Source organism: Salmo salar, chromosome ssa17 (genome assembly GCF_905237065.1).
Source record: "Salmo salar chromosome ssa17, Ssal_v3.1, whole genome shotgun sequence".
Lineage (NCBI taxonomy): Eukaryota > Metazoa > Chordata > Actinopteri > Salmoniformes > Salmonidae > Salmo > Salmo salar.
This window is the reverse complement of record NC_059458.1, coordinates 4,983,840-5,001,873: the sequence shown is the minus strand read 5'-3', so window position 1 is coordinate 5,001,873 and position 18,034 is coordinate 4,983,840. Positions and strand designations below refer to the sequence as shown.

The 18,034-nt window shown below is 42.3% G+C and overlaps 1 protein-coding gene across 1 annotated transcript in view; it reads left to right on the top strand.

Moving 5' to 3' along the window:
• LOC106561207 (semaphorin-3E-like) overlaps positions 1–17,093 on the top strand; it is a 46,734-nt gene extending 29,641 nt beyond the window's left edge. Inside the window, 14 exon segments of the mRNA XM_014124911.2 lie at positions 2,016–2,158; positions 4,953–5,067; positions 9,664–9,733; positions 9,821–9,965; positions 14,013–14,112; positions 14,115–14,155; positions 14,158–14,236; positions 14,571–14,662; positions 14,787–14,828; positions 15,218–15,384; positions 15,600–15,667; positions 16,297–16,430; positions 16,517–17,071; positions 17,073–17,093. Of these exon segments, the coding sequence (XP_013980386.2) occupies positions 2,016–2,158; positions 4,953–5,067; positions 9,664–9,733; positions 9,821–9,965; positions 14,013–14,112; positions 14,115–14,155; positions 14,158–14,236; positions 14,571–14,662; positions 14,787–14,828; positions 15,218–15,384; positions 15,600–15,667; positions 16,297–16,430; positions 16,517–17,071; positions 17,073–17,093 (1,772 nt within the window).
• The last annotated feature ends 941 nt before the right edge of the window (positions 17,094–18,034 follow it).

Here is an 18,034-nt window from a genome sequence, read left to right as displayed (position 1 = left end):
TTTCATATACCACCAGGACAACATCAAATGTAAAAAAAAATATTATAATAATTTGACTAGTACACTGTGATTATGGTCAATGAATTTTCAAAGAACATATTCATGTGAAGAGAGTAACTGTAACCGTCCCTTTTTCTGTAGCAAACTTTCATATGTCTCGATAGTGAATTACATGACCTTTTTGGCTCCATCTGATCCCACAACTTCAACGTATACAGCCTCACCACAATCGTTAGCAACATGGGTTATTTGTACTGTAGGAGTGGATACTATATAGATACATGTATTAGGAAATAGAATGACCATGACAAATTACTTTACACAAAATAGCTGAGTTATTAACCATGTTGGCTCCAGCAGCACCTGCAGTCATCAATATGTATGAATGCCTTTCCAATTGTTTTATTTAACTAGGCAAGTCAGTTTGAACACATTCTTACTTACAATGACAGCCTAGGAACAGTGGGTTAACTGCCTTGCTCAGGGGCAGAATGACAGGTTTTTACCTTGTCAGTGCTGGGATTTGATCTAGCACACCTTTCAATTACTGGCCCAACACTCTAACACCTAGGCTACCTGCCACCCCAATGTGGAAACAAATGAAAAATAAACCATGAACTTTTAGGCCTGAAACATGTTTAACTTCCGAATAACTACATACTACATACCGAAGAGGTCCAGTATGTAGCTTTGTGGCGACACAACCAAATTCACATAGAAATGTGATTGATATATCTTTCATTCTCATTGAAAGCAAGTGTGATAAGTGATAGATCCGTTCTACGTGTGCTATTTCTATGCTTCTCCCGGTCCTTAAATTGAGCTTTTACTTATTTTTGCTCTTTTGTTCACCAGCTTCAAACAGCTGAAAATAAGACATTTTGGATAATTGAAAATATTTTCCCATCAGTTTAGATTGTACAATGATTCTCTACACTTCTAAACTGAAATTAGGTGAACATTTTCGAATTTGTGCAACCAGGTAATGTCCGAGCGAATTCTACATATCATATTCCTACCTTTAACATTTCAGTCTGGGGGTTCATCAAAAACACAGTAAAGTCATAGCTTACCTTATTTCACAAATAACAATTGTGTGAGCAGAATTCTCTCTTAATTAACAGCAGAAATGATGGTGTAGTCCCTATTGAATCTCTGTGGCATGGGGAATTTCCTATTTGCTTACTTTTAACACTGTTTTAATTTTCCCAAATGGATACACTGAATACTTAAACATGTATTTCATTTTTTTTAACAATATTATTTCATTTTTTTAAACAATACAGAACTTACACATACAAACGACAATGTAACACAAACATAAACGACATCACACCTTCCCAGACCCACCTGCTCACACCGCCATCTCCAGCGCCCGCACCACTCTCTTCCACATGGCCTCAAACTGCACCATTTTGTTTCTCTCCGTTGCCCACTCACTTTCAACATTTAGATAATAAAGAATTTGACCTTTACATTGTCTTAACAACGGAGGATTAAACATGTATTTACAATAATAATACCAACAGTACCTTTTTCACAAACTATACAGTATACTCTGAGTGTTCCAAACTTTAGGATCAACTTCCTAATATTGAGTTCACCCTCTGAATGGCACACTTACCTGGCTGGAATGGAGTGTAATGGCTGGAACGTGTTTGATACCATTCCATTATCTGTTATGAGCTGTCCTCCCCTCAGCAGCCTCCACTGACACATACACAATCCATGTCTCGTTTGGCTCAAGGCTTCAATATCCTTCTTTAACCTGTCTCCTCCCCTTCATCTACACTGCATTCACCTGGATAAACCTGGTCAGTCTATGTCATGGAAAGAGCAGGTGTTCTTGATGTTTTGTACTCTCAGTGTATATGCTTTCTAGCCTAAATAAAGTTGAATAAAAGTAGATTGCGTGACATTTCCAGGACAGCACAGTGAACTTTGTATCGGAAAGGTTAATTACATTACATGGTCACTGTCAACTTCTCTTTCTGAAACTGTCATCTTTCCTCCAGAGCCTAAGTTTATTGGGTCGGTGGTGATTCCTGATAACAATGACAGGGATGATGACAAGGTCTACTTCTTCTTCACGGAGAGAGGGACGGACGCAGAGGGGGTTAACAAGGCTGTTTACACCAGGGTGGGACGGGTCTGTGCGGTGAGAACGGAACTAACGCTATGCTTTATCCTGCATGCCAGAATATCCCCATATACAGAGCCTTCAGAAAGGATTCATACCCCTTCACTCATTCCACATTTTGTTGTGCTACAGCCTGAATTAAACATGTATTTTAAAAAAATCATACACAATACCATACACAATACTGCATAATGAAAAGTGAAAACCTGTTTTTAGAAATGCTTGCAAATTTATAGAAAATGAAATACATAAGTATTTACACCCATGAGGATTTGATCTTGCAACCGTTTGGTTACTAGTCCAACACTCTAACCACTTGGCTACGCTGCCGCCATAGATTTTAAAGCAGATTTAAGTCAAAACTGTACCTCAGCCACTCACAAACATTTCATGTCTTCTTTGGAAGTAACTACAGCGTAGATTTGGCCTTATGATTTAGGTTATTGTCCTGCTGAAAGGTGAATTCATCTCCCAGTGTCTGGTGGAAAGCAGACTGAACCAGGTTTTCCTCTAGGATTTTGCCTGTGAAAAGCTCCGTTCCGTTTCTTTTTTATCCTGAAAAACTCTCCAGTCCTTAATGATTACAAGCATACCGATAACACGATGCTATGCTTGAAAATATGGAGAGTGGTACTCAGTAATATGTTGTATTGGATTTGTTCCAAACATACTGTGCCTTCGAAAAGTATTCAGACCCATTGACATTTTCCACATTTTGTTATTCTAAAATTGATTAATAACACAAAATACACCATAATGACAGAGAAAACCCAATTTTTTGACATTTTTGCTAACTTATAAAAAATAAAAAATAAAATGAATTATCACATTTACATACTATGTACTTTGTTGAAGAACCTTTGGCAGCGATTACAGCCTCAAGTCTTCTTGGGTATGACGCTACAAGCTTGGCACAACTGTAATTTGAGAGTTTCTTCCATTCTTCTATGCAGATCCTCTCAAGCTCTGTCAGGTTAGATGGGGAGACTTAACCCAAAGCCACTCCTGCATTGTCTTGGCTGTTTGAACTTGCCCTGCTGCTGAAAAACATCCCCACAGCATGATGCTGCCACCACCATCCTTCACCTTAGGGATGGTGCCAGGTGTCCTCCAGATGTGACGCTTGGCATTCAGTCCAATCTTGGTTTCATCAGACCAGAAAATCTTGTTTCTCATGGTCTGAGAGTCTTTAGGTGCCTTTTGTCAAACTCCTAGCGGGCTGTCATGTACCTTTTACTGAGGAGTGACTTCCGTCTGGTCACTCCGTAAAGGCCTGATTGGTGGAGTGGTGCAGAGATGGTTATCCTACTGGAAGGTTCTCCCATCTCCACAGAGGAACTCTGGAGCTCTGTCAGAGTGAACATCGGATTCTTGGTTATCTCCCTGACCAAGGCCCTTCTCCCCCGATTGCTCAGTTTGGCCAGGCAACCAGCTCTAGGAAGAATCTTGGGGTTCCAAACTTCTTCCATTTAAGAATGATGAAGGCCACTGTGTTCTTGGGGACATTCAATGCTTCAGAAATGTTTTGGTACCCTTCCCCAGATCTGTGCCTCGACACAATCCTCTCTCTGAGCTCTACGGACAATTCCTTTGACCTCATTGCTTGGTTTTTGTTCTGACATGCACTGACAACTGTAGATCCTTATATAGACAGGTGTGTGCCTTTCCAAATCATGTCCAATCAAGGTGGACTCCAATCAAGTTGTAGAAACATCTCAAGGATGATTAATGGAAACAGGATGCACCTGAGCTCAATTTCGAGTCACACAGCAAACGGTCTGAAAACTTATGCAAATAAGGTATTACTGTTTTTATTTTTAAGACATTTGCATAAAATTCTAAAAACCTGTTTTCACTTTGTCATTATGGGGTATTGTGTGTATATATTTTTGTGTGTGTAGATGTTGTGTGTAGATTTTTATTTAATCAATTTTAGAATAAGGCTGTAAAGTGACAATATGTGGAAAAAGTCAAGGGGTCTGAATACTTTCCGAAGGCAATGTGACCCTTTGTAGTATTACTTTAGTGCCGTGTTGCAAACAATATTTTATTTCTGTAGAGGCTTCCCTTTTTCACTCTGTCAATTAGGTTAGTATTGTGGAGTAACTACAATGTTGTTGATCCATCCTCAGTTCTCCTATTGCAGCCATTAAACTGTAACTGTTTTAAAGACACCATTGGCCTCATGGTGAAATCCCTGAGCGGTTTCCTTCCTCTTCATTTAATGAGTTAGGAAGGACGCCTGTATCTTTGTAGTGACTGGGTGTATTGATACACCGTCCAAAGTGTAATTAATAACTTCACCATGCTCAAAGGGATATATATATATTTTTTCATCTACCAATAGGTGCCCTTCCAGACGAGGCATTGGAAAACCTCTCTGGTCTGTGTGGTTGAATCTGTGTTTGAAATTCACTGCTCGACTGAGGGAACTTAGAGATATTTGTATGTGTGGAGTCACGTTAAGTACAAACCATGCAAGTTATTATGTGACTTGTTAAGCAAATGTGTACTGCTAAACTTATTTAGGCTTGCCATAACAAAGGGGTTGAATACTTATTGATTCAAGACATTTCAGTTAATTTTTTTACATTTTTAAAAACATAATTCCACTTTGACATTATGCGATATTGTGTGTAGACCAGTGACAAAAAAATCTAAATTTGATCAATTTTACATTCAGGCTGTTTTAGCAAATGTGGAAAAAGTCAAGGGGTGTGAGTACTTTCTGGAGGTACTGTATACTGTCATCAACTCCCTCCCATTCTAACCTATTCCCTTCCCTCTCCCTTTCTCCATCCTCTCCCTTCAGAATGATCAGGGAGGTCAGAGGATGTTGGTGAATCGTTGGAGCTCCTTCCTAAAGACTCGTCTCATCTGCTCTGTGGCTGGACCCAACGGCATCGACACACACTTTGACGAGCTAGGTACAGATGTGTGTGTGTGTGTGTGTGTGTGTGTGTGTGTGTGTGTGTGTGTGTGTGTGTGTGTGTGTGTGTGTGTGTGTGTGTGTGTGTGTGTGTGTGTGTGTGTGTGTGTGTGTCGAAGGCAGGGGATACAGCTATAGTACTTCTACTTGATGGAACCCTAAAATTCTCTCTCCCTTCCTCCCCCTTTGACTTGGGTCAAACGCTTCCCACAATAAGTTGGGTGAATTTTGGCCCATTCCTCCTGACAGAGCTGGTGTAACTGCGTCAGGTTTGTAGGCCTCCTTGCTCGCGCACGCTTTTTCGGTTCTGCCCACACATTTTCTATAGGATTGAGGTCAGGGTGATGGCCACTCCAATACCTTGACTTTGTTGTCCTTAAACCATTTTGGTCTCCTACCTGTCGTGACTTTGTATTAGTTAATGTGACGACTGTTGCTCATCGAATGATTAACTGTTTATAATTGCGTGATTAAATGAATCAAGCAATGAATCAAGCAATTATTAACTCATTAACCTGGGGCACCATGGGAAAATTAGTTTTATTGAGTTTCTATTTCCCAAATTAACTCAAAGAATACCAGAATATCAATTTTACAACAGTCGCTAAATGAATCAATCTCCTCTTGTCTCATTTCTGAACGTCGCATAATCCGGGAATCTGCACGAACCCGGGCTACACCAATGAGTTTACCACACCAATCTTAGTTGATTATTTATTTACTTGCAAGCTAAAATAATGATAAAAGATACACATACACAAAACACAGTCTAGGCTATTGATTAGGACTTAGTATAACAGGCCAACACACTATGGCACGTGTTACCCAAAATTGGGATTTAAAAGAGAGAGAAACAAAGAAAGTACACGAGAGAAATATACATTTGGGTTCATTTATCAGCTATGCTTATTTAAACCTAGCCTTGCCCCGAACTGCCGCTCTTATGGGTCAGAATATAATGATGTAATTACGTGTTGGAGGTCTCAGAGGGGCGTCCCGCATGGCTCGTTTAGGCTTCTCAATGATGCACTGCTCCGACGCATCTCTCTGGTTGTCCTCACGATGTCAGTGTCCCTTTTGGCTTAGTGGTCTGATTCCTCGTCCTTGCTCTGATAGGGGTCTTCTGAGGACAGACAGCTCTGTAGCTCAGAGCTCACAGCGTAGGAATGAGACAGTGTAGATACCACGATTCAATGAAGAGGGGAGGCTAGGTGGTTCGGCTTGAATTCACCCACTTAGACACAGCTACTCATCCGTAGCTTGGGTAGAAAAAGATTTCTTTGTCTTCAAACTTTGTGTTGCGTTTTGGGGTTCGTTGACCATTCAGACCATGGCTGCAGCCTGGGGTCACTTTAGTCTGATATGTTAATTCTTCAGTCCCATGTCTTATACCTTCTGGTCAGAAGTGGGCGTAAGCGCCTTTAGGGCAATTCTGTGAGCGTACCAAGTTAAGAGCAAGGCCTAGATTTTACTCAAATCCAATTTTAGACACTAACTTCACATTTCATCCTTACCAAAACATTCTCTTTGATTTGGATACTTTCCACACAACGTACAATGTATAAACATCAGGCATATACTTGGAAAACTCTTAAAGGTACAATGTTTTCGTAATAACGTCATCTCTTAACCTTTAATAACAAGACAAAAATTACATACATTTTCATATTCCATCTCGTCATGACCACCATTGTGGCTGACGGAAACCATTGTTCCAAAGTCCCTTTATTGCATGTTTAATGTTCTGAGGCCAGTTCTCCATAGTGAGGACAAAGGAATTTTTCTGTGTCCTAAGATTTATCATGGGCGTGAGGGTTCACAAAACCCCCACATCCTCATACACCTAGATCTCTCCTCCTCTGTTGGGGGTTGAGAGATAATCTGTAGGTTTGTGGTCTCCTGTAACCTGACCTGATCAGGACAGTCATGACATACCTTACCAAGGCCCTTCTCCCCCGATTGCTCAGTTTGGCCAAGCGGCCAGCTCTAGGAAGAGTCTTGGTGGTTCCAAACTTCTACAATTTAGGAATGATGGAGGCCACTGTTCTTGGGGACCTTCAATTTTGTAGACATTTTTTGATAGCCTTCCCCAGATCTGTGGCTCAACACAATCCGGTCTCGGAACTCTACGAACAATTCCTTTGTCCGTAATGGCTTGGTTTTTGCGCTGACATGCACTGTTAACTTTGGGACCTTATATAGACAGTTGTGTGCCTTTCCAAATCATGTCCAATAAATTGAATTTACCACAGGTAGACCCCAATCAAGTTGTAGAAACATCTCAAGGATGATCAACGGAAACAGGATGCACCTGAGCTCAATTTCAAGTCTCATAGCAAAGGGTCTGAATACTTATGTAAGTAAGGTATTTCTGTAGCGTCATACCCAAGAAGACTTGAGGCTGTAATCCCTGCCAAAAGTGCTTCAACACCTTTGTGTTGGATATGTTAGTAGTGGCAAGAGATGTCTGTGTCTTTCTCATCTGAGATTAAATTGGCCTCATCTCTCTTCTTAGATAGCGGGGAGGTGGCTGGTATGACTGTTTCTCGGCTGGTATGATTGTGGAACTCTGCCTAACGTGGCATCCTTCAGGTCCTTGGCAAATATTCTGAATCCCTCATGGACCAGGTGTACATGGTCGTACAAGTTCTTACATGTCAGGTTGGGGTGGTGAGAGATGCTGACATTTGTTAGTGAGGCACAGTCCATGGTGATTCTTTGGTTGACATTATGGATCATTTGCCAGGAGAGATCTTTCCTTGGTAGAAGGGTGGATATAATCATGTTTGTCCTTGGGAACAGGGTGTGTGCTTTCTCTGCCACTCTTTCTCCTTTTGTGCGCAGGTCATTTGTCCCAGTATGTAATGTAAGGTTGTCAAGACTTTCCAGCTTGGCTTGATAGAGCAGTTATTGTGCACTGTCAGTAGTGGGACACCATAATTTAGCTGTCTGGTGTCTTGGGAATAGTCTCTTATCTTCCAGATACTTTCCATTAGAGTCTATCAGAACTGCAGTTTTGGGCGGTCTCCTGGGTTGAACCGGATCCTGTCCCTTGTCCTCTGGAGGTGTGTTCAGCTGAACGTGGTCAGACTGCTGGGAGGTTGGCAGGTCAGGGTAGGTAAAGTTTTTGGGGTGCACACGGCTGCTACAGGTAAGGGAGGGAGTGATGTACTGTAGGCCTCCTATTTTTTAACTCCAAGTTTTGGGTGTTGCAGGCATTGTTAGTGGAGACATGTCCGTTTTTAGTACATCATCCACTAAAGGATACATCCTGTCAAACTCTTCTTCAAACAGCTCTAGACTGGCATCTGAGCCTTGGATCATTACTGTTCCATTATTATATATATTAATATGAATTCAATTTTGGGGTTGTGTCCACATACAACTGTCTCATGGTCTTGTTTCCAGACATGTGAAGATGTTTGTTTGCTTTGCTGAGGGCTGCATGCCAAGCATTTGGACGTTCAGTGAAAAATAGAAGATCCACATGGATTTCTTTGTCTTTTTGTTGCATAAAGTCTGCTCTAGGGTCTCTGGGTTTTTTAAACTTTTGCTTTATATTTTTTCTTCCCTGCTTCACTGGCAATACCTTCTGCATATTTGATAGCAAGGTTGCTGAGCTTGGGGCTTGTAAATGTATCCATCTTAGTTGTTTACAGCTGGATACAGTAGATGTTACAGCTGGTTTGCACTTGGCTAGTTGTACCTAGGAGTTTTAGAACATAAACAAAGCCTACCTTTCTTGTTTTCTGTCTGAATTCTTTTCTCTTGCTTGTGTAAGTTTAGTTACTTGTTTTACCGTCCTTTGTCCTGTCCTTTGTCATTTTTTTATTGTCAATTTTTTCATTTATTAGTTAGGTTTATTAGCTAACAGCAGGTAGCCAGTAGCTATAAACTCTCTTACAGTAGCAACTCCATAGCAACGTTTATACAGTGGGTGGGTCTAATCCTGAATACTGATTTGCCAAAACCGCATTTCAGCAGGTGTTTATTCCACAAGTTACCACCGGCTAAATCTATGACGTTAAAATGCCTATTTACTCTGTTCCATCTGACTGCACAATCCACTGTCTCATCAGCCCAGCCAGGCAATTTATTAACTTGATCTCCACTATAAAAAGCATCTAGAAATGATCTCACATTACTTTTAGACTAACATTTAGTTTTCAATGGAGGAGATTTGCGTAAACCTTGCTGTCTTTCTCTCCAACATTTGCAACATTGTTTCAATATTAAAATTAGATCTTCAGCTGTCCCATAGTAATGAACATGTCAGGAGTCAGGATGAGACAGAAAAGCAGGAAGCGTTTCTCAGCCAGTTGAAATAATGAATCAGCAGGCATACTTTTTAGGCATATATACAAAGAAATGTAAATTGAAAAAATGTGAAACGAAACAAATTGCAGCTAGTTTGCAGTCTTTCCAGCTTCAGTTTGAAGTGATTGTGTTAGCTGTGATGTTTGCTGGCTCCTCTGAACAACAGTGTCCTGACGAGTGAAAACATTTACTATGTCAGGCGAAATCACGCCTCATTAGCTTATTGTTATGCATGTATTCCAAATAAATAAATGTGTTATTAAATGTCACATTTCAGAGGATGTATTTGTGTTGAAGAACAAGGATGAGAAGAATCCAGAGATTTTTGGCCTCTTCAGCACTACAAGGTCAGCTGAGTCATGTTTTTAATGTTCATACCATTTACTGGTATATTGAAATGAATATATCAAAATACATTTCTCTCCCCTCCATAGTGCTGTGTTCCAGGGCTATGCGGTGTGTGTGTACCACATGGATGATGTGCGAGCAGCGTTCAATGGCCAGTTTGCCCACCGGGAGAGACCAGAGCACCACTGGACCCCCTACGAAGGCCGGGTCCCCTACCCACGCCCCGGATCTGTGAGTCCTGTTCCACCAGCCACCCCCACAGCTACAACATCTACTGACTTATCAATATACCTGATTGCCTCTCCAAACCTGATGAATAAGGGTCCAAGCACTGCATGGTGGAATTTGCTTAAGAGATGCACCTCCATTACAGCAAACTCCATATATCCAAACCATACCATTTCAACAATATTTTTGAACAAGGTGATATTTAAGCAGCAGAATTGTACATTCCCAGCACTCCCCTGTCGTTGGCAGCTGCCCTTTGCAGATACATAGTGTTACAAGTTGTTGTAGAACCTTTCCTGTGAATGTCAGAGCAACTGTAGCTATCTCTGCAGGTAACATCGGGGAAGAGGACAATCTAGGCCTGAGTCCAATACAGGCATGCTATATTATATTTTTTATACAGTAACACACAGCTTTAGAAGCAATCATTGCACTGGCATAACGCAATTTCTCTGGACCCCCACAACACATGATGTCGCAGGGCGTCCATTTAGACTGTTGGCTGGTGGCAACAATGTAATCACTGGTTCAGTAATTAAAGTTGGAAATTCAAACATTGCAGATTGTAAAAAGAATGTTAGAGACAATAGCATACTAATCAGCAACCAACGTATTTCTTAAAAATATACCACACTCCTGTATAGCCTACCTGAATCTGCATGACATGAGCCGTCCTCACGCTCTCTCCCAGCTTGGATAGAAAATGGTGTAAACCCTTTCTGCAGACGGTTCTACATGGAACCCAAGAGGGTTCTACCTGGAATCAAAAAGGGTTCTCCTATGGGGACAGCTGAATTACCTTTTTGGAACCCTTTTCTAAGATTGTATTATTAATGCTAATCTCTTTTTTATATGTAGAGGCCTATAGGAGCTGCAATATGTGACTGCATTGCCTTGTTTTCACAGCTGCCTGTAGGTCCAGGTTGCCGGCCCAACAGTTTTCTATATTGAGTATTGACAACCCAAACGGTCTTTCCTGAGACATTGTGCATTATATGCCCATTGTGCTTCACATAATTTAAACGTATCTTGAATGATGCATGCCAAGATATACCAGAGATAAGGGACTGTTGATTTTGCAACCACACAACTCAAAGGCCAGTTCACCAGTATGAACAAAATCGCAAACCGCTTTTTTTGTTTGAGCCAAGAACAGTTGGTCGCTAAAGATGATCATCTGTTTGCATCTGCCAAGTTATTGGCTGTCCAGTATCCAGACGACCTGTCCCAGACCTACCTGGACACTTAATCTCTTTCTGTCACGTGTTGCGGCCGGCAACAAAGGAGAATGCGAGAAGCTCAGTTAAAGATGTTGCAGAACTGCTGTATTTGAAGCACCACCCGCTTCTGCACAATTTCCCCGATGTTGCTACGGCAATCAAGCTGTTTTTAACCATCCCTGACGCACTTTTGAACACCCGAGTTAGCTCCACTCATTGCACTGGCGCCCTGACCACGGCATTTGTTGACCGATATCCCCTTATACTTTCAATAGGTTCAATTATTTATTTTTCAAGCCCTGAGGCACTTTCATCAGTCACATTCTTGAAGCACAAGAAACAAATACTTAGCATCCTAGTACATATGGAAATTAAACAATTTTATAAATTACTTTTTGGAGGGTTACTGACAGCATTATTCATATACATTGCATTCGGAAAGTATTAAGACCCCTTGACTTTTTCCACATTTTGTTACATTCCAGCAAAAAAAAATCTATTTATTAAATCGTTTTTTCTCTCATTAATCTACACACAATACCCCATAATGACGAAGCTGTCACGTCCTGACCATGGTAAGCTGTTATTTTCTATGGTAGAATAGGTCAGGGTGTGACGGGGGGTTTATTCTATGTTTTCTAGGTCTATGTTGTTAGGTTCTAGTTTTTCTATTTCTATGTTAGTTTGTTTGGAATGATCTCCAATTAGAGGCAGCTGGTCCTCGTTGTCTCTAATTGGAGCTCATACTTAAGTAGGGTTTTTTTCCACCTGGGTTTGTGGGAGATTAATTTTGAGTCACTGTATGTTTCACCTCTGCGTCACGGTTTGTTGTTTTGTCATTTCAGTTTATTTGTGTATTGCATAGTTTCACAGAGTAAATGAAATGTGGAACGACACACACGCTGCACTTTGGTCTGCTCCTCTCTTCGACAACCTTGACAGAAGCAGAATGTATTACAAATAAAAAACTGAAATATTACATTACATAAGTATTCAGACCCTTTACTCATTACTTTGTTCAAGCACCTTTGGCAGCTATTACAGTTTTGAATCTTCTTGGGTATGACACTACAAGCCTGACACACCTGTATTTGGTGAGTTTCTCTCATTCTTCTCTGCAGATCCTCTTAAGCTCTGTCAGGTTGGATGGGGAGTGTCGCTGCACAGCTATTTTCAGGCCTCTCCAGAGATGTTCGATTGGGTTCAAGTCCGGGCTCTGGCTAGGCCACTCAAGGACATTCAGAGACTTGTCCCGAAGCCACTTCTGCGTTGTCTTGGCTGTGTGCTTAGGGTCGTTGTCCTGTTGGAAGATATACCTTCACCCCAGTCTGAGGTCCTGAGCGTTCTGGAGCAGGTTTTCATCAAGGATCGCTCTCTGTACTTTGGTTCGATCATCTTTCCCTCGATCCTGACTAGTCTAAGTCCCTGCTACTGAAAAACATCCCTACAGCATGTTGCTGCCACCACCATGCTTCACCGTAGGGATGGTACCAGGTCTCCTCCAGACATGACGCTTGGCATTCAGGCCCAATCTTGATTTCATCAGACCAGAAAATCTTGTTTCTCATGGTCTGAGAGTTTTTGGCAAACTCCCAGCAGGCTGTCAATAGCCTTTTACTGAGGTGTGGCTTCCGTCTGGCCACTTTACCGTAAAAGCCTGATTGGTGGACTGCTGCAGTGATGGTTGTCCTCTTGGAAGGATCTCCCTATCTCCACAGAGGAACTATGTAGCTCTGTCAGAGTAACCATCGGGGTCTTGATCACCACCCGGACCAAGGCCCTTCTCCCCGAATGCTCAGTTTGGCCAAGCGGCCATCTCTAGGAAGAGTCTTGGTGGTTCCAAACTTCTTCCATTTAAGAATGATGGAGAACACTGTGTTCTTGGAGACCTTCAATGCTGCAGAAATGTTTTGGTACCCTTCCCCAGATCTGTGTCTCGACACAATCCTGTCTTCGGAGCTCTACGGACAATTCCTTCGACCTCATGGCTTGGTTTTTGCTCTGACATGAACTGTCAACGGTGGAATCTTATATAGACAGGTGTGTGCCTTTCCAAATCCTGTCCAATCAATTGAATTTACCACAGGTGGACTCCAATCAAGTTGTAGAAACATCTCTAGGATGATCAATGGAAACAGGATGCACCTGAGCTCAATTTCGAGTCTCATATCAAAGGGTCTGAATACTTATGTAACTAAGATATTTCGGTTTAAATTGTTATACATTTGCAAACATTTTTAAAAACCTGTTTTCCCTTTGTCATTATGGGGTATTGTTTGTAGATTGTTGAGGAAAATAAATAAATGTAATCAATTTCAGAATATGGCTGTAACGTAACAAAATATGGAAAAAGTCAAGTGGTCTGAATACTTTCCAAATGCACTGTATATACAGTACCACTCAAATGTGTTATTTCATAGTTTTGATGTCTTCACTGTTTTTTTACTATGTAGAAAATAGTAAAAGTAAAGAAAACCCTTGAATGAGCAGGTGTGTCCAAACTTTTGACTGATACTGTATACAGTATATAAAGAAAAATAGACAACTATGTCAGACAGGCGCATTGGCTCTCAGAGCTTGTTTGAGCCTTGCGGGGCAGGAGGGGTGTCCGTACGCCAGTGAATTATTGTAGTCTATTACAGTGTAATGCTATTTTCTTATTCCAAAATGTCTTCTCCCCCATCACTCTCGATCTCTCTCTCTCTCTCTCTCTCGGTCTCTCTCTCTCTCTCTCTCTCTCTCTCTCTCTCTCTGTCTCTGTCTCTGTCTCTGTCTCTGTCTCTTTATCCCTTCTCCCTCTCCATCTCTTTCCCTTCCTCTCTCTTTCCAGTGTGCCAGTGAGGTAAATGGTGGTGGGTTCTCAGGTTCTAAGGAGTTCCCTGATGAGGTTCTGCGATTCGTGCGTTCCCACCCTGTCATGTTTAGCCCGGTCCTCCCCTCCACCGCAGACCAGTTCTACTGCAGACAGAGCCAGGGGGAGGAGACTAACTCAGATCGCTGTGGACCGTGTCCAGGCCCAGGATGGACACTATCATGTTCTGTATATAGGAACAGGTACAAATCCTGAAATTGTCCAGTGCTGTGTACTGTATCTTCAGGGTTAGTGCTCCCTCCACTGGGCATACAGTATCACTCACTGTATGCCCAGTGTTCAAAGCATTCAAATTATTAATGTCACTCAATCTGCCTTTCATGAGATTTTGCTTAAAATATTTTGAACTCCAAAAATGTGCATTACAATCGCAATCTACAGAGACAAGATGAAGAGAGAGAGGCAATGACATCCCAAAACAAAGCCTTTGACTCTTCCATTTGGATTTCCTCTCTGAATGGGTGGTTGTATTGGTGAAAGGGTTATATTTACATCAGATAACACTCTCTCCCGTAGACGACTCTGTTGTGTTGAAGGTTATCACCATCTACAACAAAGACACAGACACCATAGAGGAAGTTCTACTGGAGGAACTGCAGGTGTTCAAGGTACTTTTGTTAGTCCTCGCCACCATGTGGCAAACAATAGTCATTGCACACATAAAAAAGATCGGCACTTAACAATTTTATTTAATTGTGGAAGTTCAAAAATATATATATTTTACTTCTTTAGGTCCCTTTTCCAATAACTGAGATCCTCATATCAGCTAAACGGGTATGAAATCTATGTATTGTCTTAAAATGTTTCATTAATAAAAAGAAAATGTGCGGTTGTTTAAAACTGTAGCACCTTCATCTAACCACAAGATCACAGTGTATTGACATCTGAATTTGGGGAATGTAATGCATTTTATGTTCTTGATATCACAGGAGGCTGCTGAGGGCAGAACGGCTCATGTTAATGGCTGGAACGGACCACATGGAATGACATCAAACACCTGGAAACCGTGTGTTTGATGAATTTGATACCGTTCCACTGACTCCGGTCCAGTCATTACCACGAGCCCTGTCTCCCCAATTAAGGTGCCACCATCCTCCTGTGCTTGATATATACTCCAATGTGTACCTCCATTCATTTCTGTCCCTGTTTTGTTGTTTCCATAGCAACAGCTCTATGTGGGTTCTGAGGTTGGTGTGGCTCAGGTGAGGCTCCATCAGTGTGACCTGTACGGGTCTGAGTGTGCCGACTGTTGCCTAGCGAGGGACCCTTATTGCGCCTGGGATGGAATCACCTGCTCACGATACTACCCTGCTGGGGTTTACACCAAGAGGTGAGACACAAACACACAAGGCACACAGGCATGTACAGTCACACACAGACACAGACTCATGCACATGTGCACAAGCACACAAAGGTGCAGAAGGATCACATATCACTCATTAGCACCTCATCCAGCACCTCTATCCTACCTAATTCCTCTCTGTCCTTATCTCACTCTCTCAAATGCCAATCTAACACCCTCCTCCCTTACCCCTCTCTCAGTAGACGATTCAGGAGACAGGATGTTCGCCATGGCAACGCTGTACAGCTGTGCAACGGGCTACAGATTGATGGTCAGTCTATGTGTGTGTTTGTTTTCCTACATTATCAGGACCCCAAAGTCCTAACATTTCACCTGAAAGTCCCAAAAAGGTAGGAAAACAATTGTTGTTGAGGTCCTGAATTTGTTCAAATGCTATTTTAAGCTTAAGGGTTAGACTTAGTGTTTTGGGTTTACGACTAGGGTTAAGGTTAGGTTTAGGGTTAGGGTATTTGGGGTTAATGTTAGGGTTAGGTTTAGGTTAAGGTTAGGGTTAGGTTTAGGTTAGGTTTAGGTTAGGGTTAGGTTTAGGTTAAGGTTAGGGTTAGGTTTAGGGTTAGGTTTAGGGTTGGGGGTTAAGGAATATAGGAATACTTTAATGGTCAAACATTTCTACACTCCAAAAAGTCCTGACATTTCATGTGTGTGTGTGAGTGAAGCTGTCCCATCTGAGATTTAACTCCTATGAGGTATGTTTCATGCAGCTAATAATTTTGAAGCTCAGGTCCATAAAAAAATGTACCTGTGGATGATAGAGACGTGTGTGTGTGTAGAGAAGCTTTGTGTGACAGGCAAGAAGATAAAAGAGATCACTGTAAGTTGAATTACTATGTTGTCCTCTTTTTTATATCTCACATCTAATGTCTCCTGATGTCTATGTAGGGGAGCAGTACCAGGGTGCAGTGGAGAGGCAGGTGTATGGGGTAGAGAGTAACAGTACTCTACTAGAGTGTACCCCTCGTTCTCTACAGGCCAGAGTCATGTGGTACATACAGAGAGACCCAGACAGAGAGGAGGTGAGACACACACAAACATCACTTTCCTCCCCTATTCCCTGCTTTCCCACCTCTTTTTAACCTTACCCTTCTCTCCCTACCTCCAGGTCGGAGGTGATGAGCGTGTAGTTATGACAACCCACGGGCTGCTATTCCTTCGTGTTCGGAGCGGGGATGCTGGTGTGTACGTGTGTCAGACGGTGGAACATGGCTATGTCCACACCCTACTGAGGGTCACGCTACACGTGTTGGGAGGGCAGAAGGTTGGGGCCCTGATACACAGGACAGGGGAGGAGGGGGAGGGAGAGGGGGAGACAAAAGCAACCTGTCACCTCCCTATAGATACCTCTCCAGGCCCCCACCCTGGTTCCAACTCTGACCCCAGTTCCAGGCTACAAGGAGCCCTGCCAGGGTTATCCCTAGCCCCAGCCCCAGCTCCAGGCCCTACCTCCAGGCTGCCAGGCCCAGGTCCTACTTCCAGGCTGCCAGCCCCAGGCCCAGGTACTACATCCAGGCTGCCAGCCCCAGGACCAGGCCCTGCCTCACAGCTGTGGTACAAGGAGTTTCTCCAGCTGATAGGCTATGGGGACTCCCAGAAGGTGGAGGAGTACTGTGAGAGGGTCTGGTGCTCAGGGAAGAGACGCAGGAAGACTAAACGCAGATACACCCAGCCAATGGAAATAGGAGAGAGGAAGGGGAGGGGGAAAGGAGACCCACACCGAGCCCCCCAGACACACCTTGGACACCTGAGGGGGAGAGAGCGAGAGGGATTGAGACTGTACAACACACACACACACACACACACACACACACACACACACACACACACACACACACACACACACACACACACACACACACACGCACGCACGTACCCACGCACGCACACACACATACACACACACTGGGACAGGTTTTTTCAGTAGAGAATACTACAACCAATGAAGCTAAAACGTGACACTGTCTTCTCTTAGACTTGAACATATTGTCTTCTTCCTTCTAATAACCAGACTTTGTTATATTGTGTTTTTCCTTCCGTGGTTTCTGGTGGAAACCTTGCCACTGGTAGATATGCAGAGTGTGTCTGCCCCTGAGTGTCCGTCAGATCGAAGGCATGTAGAACAGACTAATTGTTTGGAACGACGTGGCCTCTGACTTTAAGACCACAGAACTGACAGCAGGCCTCTCTGAACGGACAAGAGATTCACAGCCATGCCAGATGAACCCACAGATAACAGACATTCAAACCGATACATTAGAAATAAAACGTGTATGTTTCTAGAGATACTCTTGAGCTGCTCGTGTTTAAAACCACTGATTAGAAAATACATAACGTATACGCACATCAACAAGTCGTGTTTCTTTCTAATGTGTCTTACTGTAATTACATGATTATTATTATAGGTATCTGTTTTGAGTTTAGTAGTGCTTTCGATTTTATTCAACTGGAAACAGTACTGTGATATTGTTTTACTGTATAGTTAAATGTTAACTTTCATGACGATGTAGGCGAGTATTACATACTTTGTCAGATCGTATGGTTTAACTTGTGATTTCATTTGGTTTTACATGAGATTTAGAATTCTAGGTAAGTTGACATCATTGAATGATTATATTAATGTGGA